The sequence below is a fragment of the Falco naumanni genome, chromosome 4 (genome assembly GCF_017639655.2).
Source record: "Falco naumanni isolate bFalNau1 chromosome 4, bFalNau1.pat, whole genome shotgun sequence".
Classification (NCBI taxonomy): Eukaryota; Metazoa; Chordata; class Aves; order Falconiformes; family Falconidae; genus Falco; species Falco naumanni.
This window is the reverse complement of record NC_054057.1, coordinates 67,788,632-67,798,901: the sequence shown is the minus strand read 5'-3', so window position 1 is coordinate 67,798,901 and position 10,270 is coordinate 67,788,632. Positions and strand designations below refer to the sequence as shown.

Here is a 10,270-nt window from a genome sequence, read left to right as displayed (position 1 = left end):
AGGGCAGAGTAGAGGGGAAGGATCACCTCCCTCGACCTGCTGGCAATGCCCCTAATGCAGCCCCCATTAGTGTTCTTTGCAGCAAGGGCACATTGCTGTCTCACGTTCAATTTGGTGTCCACTAGGACCTCTGTGTCCTTTTCTGCAAAGCTGCTTTCCAGCTGGGTGGCCCCCAGCACGTACTGGTGCAGGGAGTTACTCTGCCCCTGGTGCAGGACTTGGCATTTCTTTTTGTTGAACTTCATTCCTGTCAGCCCATTTTTCCAGCTGTTGAAAGATTTAATGAAATTTAAACATTCAAGGGAGCCTTGAGGCTTGTCTCAGTGGTTTCCAGTGAAAGGACAAGAGGCAATGGGCACAAATTAAAATACAAGAATTTCTATTTAAGCAAGAAAAACTCGTTTACTCTGAGGGTGGTTGAGCACTGGGGCAGGTTGCCCAGACAGGCTGTGGAACCTACATCCTTGGAGATGTTCAAAATCCAGCAGGACAAAGTCCCGAGTGATCTGCTTGGATTGACCTTGTTTTGAGCAGAGGGGTTTGACTAGATGATCTCCAGAGGTCCCTCAACCAAACCACCTGCACCACACAGGAGAGTCTGCATGGCTGCAAGGGCAGAAGGTGTGGACTTGATTGCATACGTACTCTGAGAGCCTTAATGGCCCTGGGCAGCCTCATGTGGGGCCCCTATCTCAGACCTCTGCTTCATCACTGTGCTGTTGTCTTATGGTGTGGACTCTTAGCTGGACCTGGCCACCACTTCTGAGTCTGTGCCACTTGCCTTTCTTGGGTGCTGTGGGACTGGGCCCTGACTGGTGATGCCTTTATGCCATCAGCCATGTTACTCACCTCGGTTCCTGTCCCTTAGGGAACAGAAGACAAGAAAAGGGATGTCAAGGGGAGAAGAACTAACAGCTTTCACGTTGCTCAAATACCATGCCATTAGTGCAACATTTCAGTGAGTAACGTAAACTCGTTATTGTTTAAACCTCAGAGACCTCTTCCACATAATCTTTGGGGTGTATTACCAGATGGAATTATGTTTGTGTGCTGTGTACTGCATGTCAGGTAAGCTTCGTGCAGCTTTGCCAATTCATGGACATATGCAAGAGATGGCATCAAAGAAAAAGCTTTAGGGAGAGGCCTTGTAAAAACCTGAATTTGGTATTTGACCCATGACACAGGCACATGGAGATAAGGAAGTGTAATACATAATGCTAAAAGTAATGTCCCTAACTTTGTAAGGTCATGGACCTGAGGAAAAATAATAGAAAAAAAACCCCACCATGGAAAGCATTGTGGAAAAAATTCCCTTTATTTTTCAAATATGCAAACTATCTTTATTAACACTGAAACTCACAGCATGAAGAAAAAGCCCTCAGGAATTAACATAGTCGAACTGCCAGAATGCTATGAACACACTGTACAGCACTGATTTCCAGTTATCTCTTTCTTCCTTGGGCACAGCAAAAGAAGGACTTAAAATTTCAGGGCAGTCTTCACAGGCAGATCTGACTCCTGAAACAATGCACACATATCACATGCATAATGTGACACATGGCCTATTGTCTGAAAATCCATATTCTTCATGGATTTTCTCTCTTAAAATTAATTTTGAAGAGATGTAGCCTAATCCAAGAGCTATGCATTGAGATAGCTCTCTGTTTCATCCCAAATGTTGCCCATCTAATCATTAGGAATCAATCTGTTTGCAAATAGGAGACATTCAGAAAGTTTCTGCAAGTAGAAGCAGCAGGACTGCAGTAAAGAAAAGACTGCATAAACTCTCAAGTATGACATTTAAAAAGACAGTTGATAAAATGATTTAATACTTTCAGTTATCCAGTTTTGAAGGCTGAGCTAGTACAAGGTCATCTTTGGGTTTGGAAGGGGTACAAACATTTGTATACTTGGCTGAGCTCTTCACGCCTGCCTCCTTGCCAAGTTGGGTGCAGTGGGAACGTGGGTCCTTGGGATATGCGCAGGGAATTCAAAGACAAAGTGGAGTATTTTATGTATACATTAAGAAGTTTTCATGTCACCAGCAGGTACAACTCAAAATCAGCATGCACTGAGCTCCTTCCTGGTAAACTTTGCTTTGTTAGAGACTCATTACTGCAATGAAGTAAAATAGCCTGTGTTGTTTTAAGGATGGGGTTAGTTGGGTAAATCAAGGTGGGCATCAAAATGAAGTATGCAGCTTTACAGAGCAAGAGTTTAGTCTTGTCTTTCCTTCTTGGTTTAGCAACAAAAAATTAACCGTGCACACGCACCCCTTTCATATATATATATATATATATTTGCAAATTCCTGACAATACTTAACTGTTTGGGTACTGTAAACAGGTAGATAATCCCAATCATTAACTGGTTAACAACATGGGTAAACACCAGAGCAAAAAACTGTCTGCTGTATTCTGAAATTCCCCATGGAAGACTGGTTTGCAGTGTTTGAAAATGAGGCCTCTACTTGATTGTGCTCCATTAATCTTACGTTGAAAGCAGAAAATCACAAATGGCAAGGCTTGGAGTGTGCTGCTTTGTGGGAACAATCTGAGATCATGTCGATGCAATGTAGTATGGAGAGCCCCTTTTGTCATATGTTTACATGTCTGCTAACAGCAACTGAAAACAGGTTAGACTGCTGCTGAGTTTTATTAAAGTATCATTAGAATCCTTCCAGATAGTTTTTAAAAATGATTGAGCTGGAAGGACCCTTTGCAGTATCTCTAAACCAGAAAGCACGTGCATATATTACAAAGCCAGAAGGGACCCTTGTGATCACCTAGTTTGACTGTCTCTATAACCCAAGCCATAGGACTTCCCAGAATTAATTCCCATTTGAGCTAGAGTCCAATCCAACAATCTTTTCTTCCAATTCATCCATCAGTTTGCCCTTTATATACAGGAAGTCTGTTCAGGATTAGAATTCAATGCTTTCTTGAAAAGTTGGACAAGTAGTCTGGGGAAAAAAAAAAGAAAAACAAGATGCACTTCAATATGGACAAATATAAATTACTATTTATAACAACAATCAACTGCACAAACACAGACTGGGAAATTGCTAGCTAGGCAGCAGTTCTGCTTAAAATGATGTAGGAACTTATCATGTATTACCGCTGGAGTGGAGTCAATGTTATCAAGCTGTTGAGAACAAATAAAGTGCTTTATTAGGTTTTGTAAGCAGGTCTGTTCTTTATGAAAGTTTAGACTCATGTCAGCTGAGCTGTGCTAATGATAAGCTATCTTAGCTCACTATAGATACAAACTAATGCAGTGTAACTTAAAAACTCTTTGGTTAAGATCCAATCTTTAGATACAGCCATCTCATCAAAGTAAGAGTTGAACCTCACTAAGATTTAAGATAAGATGAACAGACTTGAATTTGCTGCATGTATGCAGCATGGACAGTTATCCTGATCAGCCGATGCATAGCATCCTGTTAAACTCTGGTAACCTGAGTCTAAGATCTAAATCTTAATGTACATGAAATATTCTTTCTTCAGTATTATCAGAACTAATAAATCTTGAGTTGGATTGTTGCGTCAAATTTTAGTTACTCCACTTTAAGAAAGACGTGGAACAGTGAGGGAAAAGTCCAGAGGAGAGGAACGTGAACGGTTATTACCTGTGAGGGTATACGGGGTCTGTTTAGTCTAGAAAGGAGAAGAGCAGACATTATAATACTATTCATACAAGATGAAAAAATGCTGCAAAGAGGAGGATAATAATTTGTTATCCTGCTCACTTGCCCCCTGCTAGAGCAGATCTCTTGTCAGAATAAGCAACCTGCCTCCCACAGTCAGGAAACAACCTGCTACCTTAGGGTCTGGAGCCAGCTACTACTAATTGGAACTACAATACACTGCTATTTACCCTGCTCTGTTACCCACTTCCATGTGAAAGAGATGCGTTTATCTCAGATTCCTAACAAGCGTCCAGCCCATAAAAATAGAATACTCTGCCTACAGTATGTGGAATGTGGCAGCACCAATATACAATCCTGTGATTCCTGAAGGACCAAAAAGAGCCTCAGGATCTGGCTTGGACATCTCAAGAAATGTGTTTTAGGAAGCTTTGTTAGTGCTGCGGACCTGAGCTAATCACGGGCAGTCATGTGGTTGTGGTTGGCAAAGTTGACTCCAGCTGATGTCTCTGAGATCTTCTTTCCTGAGGTCCACTTAGATGCACCTCTGAGTGTGTGGCTAGGGTTTCTGGATGAAAAGGATCAGTGTGGAAAGATGGGGTAAAGGGGTTTAAATGACATACTGGTTTTGCAATAATGGGCAGACCTCAAGGAAAAGCTGCCCAGTTTAGATAGTTTGGCTGTGCAATAGGAGGCTGCTTGCTGCTGTTCCTGAGCTTAGCCATTTCTAAAGCAGGGCAGCTACACTGCAGCAGCCCAAAAACTGTGGATCCTTTACATCTTCCTGGTTATAGCTAGACGTTATTTTCTTGAAGTTCATGGACCTGGATATTATGGAGCAAGCCCTGCTGATGTTCACTGGAGTGAGAGATACAGGCTGTGTTCCTGGCCGTGCCAGGGAAGGGGGATAGAGCATGGATGAAGCAGGTCCCTACTTCTTTCTTGAGCCTCTGAGATGTTTTGGTTGTTGTGTGGGCTTATGTCCAAGTGTGTTAAACAGAAGCTGAGCTCCATTTGGTAGGAACTGAGAAATTTATCCTGAATTTATATTTGGGGTCTGCCAAATATACTCGTTTGTACGAGTGCTGAGAAGTGATTGGATAATGCCTATAAAAGACAAAAGGAGCTGTAGAAAGACAGATATTTGGAAGCACATTCTGGAGCAGTGTGGCAAGGGAAGTTGCTTCGGAAAATAGCCAGAGATGAGCAAAGGAACAGTTTCCTTAGGAGTCTTATGATGAGGAGTGAAACTGTTTTCTGAGCAAATCTGGGATGGCAGGGAGCCATTCCTGGCATGGAGGTACCACCCAGCTGTTCAGGTGGGCAAACTGTTCTTAAACTTTGCATTTCCCCTTCTGGTTTCACCAAGAGAACAGTTTGCGAAAGAGCAATGAAGTTAACTGGTGTTTGGCAGAGATTGGTAAAGCAGTTTCAGAGGCTGAATAATGTATATAATAAATTCTTTAATTGTTCACTGCTTTCACAATCCTTTATCAGCTTCCACTAATGAAAAGCCTATTGACCCCTGTTTGTGCTACCAGCCGGCACAGTGAGCCCTGTCCCTGCTGTGTGGTCCCACGTTCCATCAGGAGCTGGGTGACCCTAGTATCTGCAGCCAGAAGGGTTGCCAGAGGAGTGAGAAGCTCTCAGGAAGCATCAGCTGCATGTCTGTGTGAACACCAGGACTGCGAGCAAGGAGGACACTGTGTCTATCATAGACACTCTTGCCAGTGAAGAGCTGAACAGGAGTGCTGGGGCTCTCCAGAGATCTCTAAATGGCCAGTACTAAAAGCTTTGCGTGACTGGGGGAAGCCACTGACAAAGTGAAGGCCTTGCAGCAGTATCCTGTAGGGCAGAGTCATCATGGCAACATTTTGGTGCCAGTCCAGATGCGGTGGTGTCCCTGACCCACCTTGCCACTTAGCTGTGCTCTATTTTAGCTCAGAAATGGAGGAACTCCTGGTCCAGCTTGTTCGCTGAGTCTTCTTTACTCAGGTATAACTCTTGGACCCCATAAGAACAACTAAATCAGGCTTTTGTGGAATAAACTTCCTTTTCAGTTTAATTTTCTTCTCTAATGCCAGTCAGAAAAAGATGGGGGAGAAATGGGATCAGGGAAAACTGCATGTGGCAGAGGGGGGAGAAGAGTGTGCATCTTGAAGAGTGGATCTTTCTCTGTCCTCCACTATGGACTTCTGTTTCAAGTCTTGGCTTTTTACTGCATTAATCTGCGCTCTGCTGCCCGATTTCACAGTGCTGTCTCACTCCTGGGGTGCCTGTGGGTGTCGTTCTGGGGGCAAACCAGCTGGGAGAGCCGCTCTTTCTCCTCTATCACAGAATTACCAAGTTCGCAGTCCTGCGCATCCAGCTCATGCCGGGAGAGATGCTCCACAATGCCAGCCCCCAGAGAATCCCCCAGGACATTGGTGGTTGTTCTGAGGCGGTCCCTGAAAAATCAGAGAGAAAAATCAAATACAGCTTCTTAGTAACAGCTAAGGGTATGAACACTACTTCAAGAAACATCTTCAATGACACTTTTTCTGCTTTTAAAGTCACTCTAATAATTGATGCTTCAACATTGCCAGGAAAATGACTCCCAGAGAGCCTTCCTTGATTGATAGCTCTGACCACAGGCTTCACATTTGTTCCTGCTCTGTTGTATTCCCAGTTTCTCACTGAGAAGTGTTGGGCTTGCCACAAAATGAGAGAAACCTTATTGTGGTTCCACACGGACAGTTCCCTTTCCAAAGAGCTGCTAAGGCCTCTCTGCAGACTTAGATCAGCCTGGCTGCATCTGTTACGCTTGGCTTGCATTTTGTTTTACAGAAAGTGCAGAAGTTCTGGTGCAAACCTATGACTTAGTGCTGCTGTGGAGCCAGATTTCCTCAGCATGGACAGACAGTATACACCAAGACAAGGCACCAGATTTTTTGTGCAATATAGCAAATCTAAACCGCCCTTTGCAATGAAGTATTTTCCACAACCACAACTGTAGGTAAGAGCTGAAGCTATCAGCAGTGCAGCAACCTGTCATATCCTTCAGCAGTAACAACAGATAAGACTTTTGGTACCTGATTGAAACCAATCTTTTTGATACCTCTAGGATGAGAGGTAACCTGGCATCTTAGGAGGCAGGACTTTTTCCAGCCAAGTTTGTTCTTATGCACAGGTCACAGAAGTGGAGGTGTTGGGCAAGACTGTTTCCAACTGCTCAGCCATGGCTGGGAGCAGACTTTGGCTGCTTTGGCTACAAACCAGCAGTACAGGATACAGAACAGAGCAAACGCTGGCAGTGTATCCCTGAGTCAGGATTTTGTTGTGTTTGAGAAGCCTGAGGGAGTGAGGACTATGCACAAATGCATTCTTCAATCTAGTTCCTAAGAGCACTCCTATGAAATCACTTGTCCCAAGGTTTAAAAGGGAAAGCAAGATGGAATGGAGCAGCGTAGCTGACTAGCTGCACCCATCTCAGCACTCCTCAACCTTGTACAGCCCAGTCCCATACCACTTTCTGGGTCTGATAGGGCAGAACCATCACTCTGCGATGTGAATTTGCTTATTAGTGGTGCAACCTGTCCCTATCAGTCTGGAGATGGTTTCTGGGTGCCTTTTAAGATAAAACAGACTAAGGGCTGTCTGATGGGTGACCAGGCTTGATCTGCAGGTGGCCTCTGATGCCTTGGGTCACTGGAGCACAGGGTGAAGACTCCAGCATGGGCAGAGAGGGCTACTGCACAAAGGTCTCATGGATGTGGGCGTGTTTTAATCTTAATGATACGGGTTACTGAGACTGCTTTTAGCAGAGATGTTGGGAGCACAAATGAACTCTGTAAGCACTGGCAGAAAGCGCGCAACAGTGCATGCTGCTGAGCAGAGAACTTACAGAAACCAGTCCACAGCGATGATCAGCGTAATGTCTTCAGTAGGCAGCCCCACTGATGTCAACACTATAACCATTGTCACCAGTCCTGCCTGGGGAATACCTGCGGCTCCAATGCTGGCTGCTGTGGCAGTGATGCTGGAGGGAACAGGAAAGCACAGCTATCAGCAAAGGGAAGAAAAGAGGTAGTTACATTTGCAAAAATGTCAGGAAGTAGCTCAAACTCATCATCTACAAAACACCTTGGCAGCCTTTCTGCCCTGGTCACTGGGCAGGGTGGTGACACATGGGACATCAAGAGAGCAGCCAGGCTCGCTGCTGCCAGGCACCCATTCATAACAGGCTGCACACTGCAGCTTTGGCTAAGGGATGGCCCAGACCTGGAAATGCAGTAAGGGCTCAAGTGGAGCCTCAGGGACATGGTACCCAAACCATGTGCCTTGACACTTGGAGGTGTAGTACACCCTTCTTTTCCCTACTTTCCCCCCGTCATTGTATCTTCTGAGCAAAAGAGGAACCTGAACACACCTCAGATAAGCAAACAAAACTGAAGCCCTTCCTGTAGTCCCAAAACTCCTTCAAAAGTCACCTTATTGTGATGATCTGCCCGAAGTCAAGTTCGTAGTTGTTGACTTGTGCAATGAAGATGGCTGCAAGGGCCTCATACAGAGCTGTGCCATCCATGTTAATTGTAGCTCCCACAGGCAGGACAAACCTCGTGATGCGCCTGTCCACACCATTGTTTTCTTCCAAGCACCTGAAGGTGATGGGCAGAGTCGCTGAGCTGAAAGGAATTTAAAAAACAACATGAATTGGGTATGTGCTGTCTTTGGAGGAGGGACTCAGCTTCTGGCTGGTTTATGACCTTACCCACCTGCTTTTTCACCCTGCCATGTGAGCCAGAGGCCAGAAGCTGCTAGGAGAAAGAACAGTCTAAGCAAGGCTTCCTCAGATATGGTGCATGCTACAGTTGCACATTCAGATATGGCTTTCCTCAGGGGGCTGGGGCAGGGCTTTTGTAACCCTGAGGTTGATGATGCTTGTATAACACCAAAAGGTGATGTTGGAGGATTCAGGGTATGTAGGACAGAGCCTCAAGACCAAAACTCCTTTTCCAGCTATTAAAAAATCTCGAGTCCTTTCTTACCCACCCTTAGTGCATAAGATAAGAATGACCCATGTGTGAGAATATATCTTGCAGAGAAAGCAGAGAATTATTTCTGAAAGAGAACATGAGCAGGAAAAATGCTGTGTGTGTTTCAGTGTGAGAATGCATGTGGGAGACAGTGTTATGGGCTTGCCAGGAAATGAACATAGCAAGGAACACGGAACTTAGTGAAACAACAGCTACTTACAGTCCCTTGCCTTGGCTATGCTGTGTGGCAGTATGTGTCATTGAACATACTGGTGAGTTTAATGCCAGCTGCATACAGTATGTGCTCCTGGGAGAGAGAAGTGTGCAAATGTGTGCAAGCACGTGTGTGAGAGAGGTATGTGCACGTGGGATAACGCTGCAAATCAATGAGATTTTATATTTGTCCTGAACTCAGCATTTCAGTGCTGCAAGCAGAGTCAGCTCCATGTTTGGCAAGGAGGAATATGGGCCATGCACTGATGTTTTGAGGTGGCCACGTGATTAGGGCTCCTGAGCAGGGGAATGGGACTCTTTCCACTCTCAAGTGAGCTTGGCTGGACCTGTGCAAAAAGCTGCTAGTGCTAAAAGTTGTGAGACCACAGTGCTGCATGGCACTGGAGTGCTGAGAAGCAGCCCCAGAGTATCCACACCAGCCCCGACCCTAGTCTTATGTAGCTGTCGTACCTTGAGGAGGTGCCCAGGGCTGTGATGAGGGCCTGCAGAAGCCCTGCAATGAATACCCAGGGGTTTCTGTGAGTGACGATGAAGTAGAGCAGCGGCAGGATGCAGAGGGCATGAATAAGGAGTCCAACGATGACAGTGAGCGTGTACATCCCCAGCTGGCCTCCCATCACTGCTAGGTCATCCATCTCCAGGATTTTGCCAGCAATTAAAAACATGATCCCAACTGGAGCATACCTGTGGCAGAAACACAAGGCCAATGCTCAGAACTGGCACCCACACTTTCACACCAGCTGTACTGCATACTGTCTGGACAAATCCCTGTAAGCCAGCACACCAGAAGTGCTCATTGAGCCTAATTGTTGGATGATGTTGCTGGTTTCTTTTCTGGAAACCTGGAGATAGGTGGGACTTGTTCACCACATGGTCAAAAAACAGCTCTTGTTGCACTTTCGGGGACCCCAGCACTCTGTTGTGCTCACAGCTTGGGCACAATGGAGGTTTCCTCCTCCTTTTGGGTTCCCTATATGCTTCCACAACACTTCTTGTAGAATTGACGGCAGAGGTTATGTAGGGGAGTCTTCAGAGTCCCTTCATTTCCTAACAGAGCTTGGGCTGAGAGTATTTTTTTTTTTTTTTTTTTTTTTTATGGAGAGGCACAGGGAAGTACAGAAGAAACACGGAATCAGGCACTAAAAGCAACAGTGTCCTATAGGCTCTAGGGTATCTTCAGACATTCACGTTTAGGGAACAGGAACATATAGGGAAACCATATCAGGTGTAGCAAGGACTGGGCATACCAACACCTGTGAAAGCAGCCATGGCTTATATAAAAACCCCTTTTGAGGTACACTACTATCCTTTCCATTCCTTGTGGCTCTTTTTCCCCTCCATCACAATGCATGTCATGAGCAGCAGTGAGGCTCCAC

At 45.2% G+C, this 10,270-nt stretch overlaps 1 protein-coding gene across 14 annotated transcripts in view; it reads right to left on the bottom strand.

Moving 5' to 3' along the window:
* Nucleotides 1-1,299: 1,299 nt before the first annotated feature.
* The window catches only part of LOC121086029 (excitatory amino acid transporter 4-like), a 34,499-nt gene continuing 25,528 nt past the window's right edge, over nucleotides 1,300-10,270 (bottom strand). For 10 of the 14 annotated variants that reach the window (XM_040589174.1, XM_040589168.1, XM_040589171.1 and 7 more), the window contains 4 exons: nucleotides 9,345-9,578; nucleotides 8,115-8,309; nucleotides 7,529-7,663; nucleotides 5,089-6,092 (listed from right to left, as the gene is read on the bottom strand). In XM_040589174.1, the coding sequence (XP_040445108.1) occupies nucleotides 5,894-6,092; nucleotides 7,529-7,663; nucleotides 8,115-8,309; nucleotides 9,345-9,578 (763 nt within the window). In that variant the 3' untranslated portion in view covers nucleotides 5,089-5,893. Of the gene's footprint in view, nucleotides 2,962-3,627; nucleotides 3,656-5,088; nucleotides 6,093-7,528; nucleotides 7,664-8,114; nucleotides 8,310-9,344; nucleotides 9,579-10,270 lie in introns of those variants that run through there. The other 4 variants (XR_005827269.1, XM_040589180.1, XR_005827270.1 and 1 more) reach the window with 4 other exon arrangements.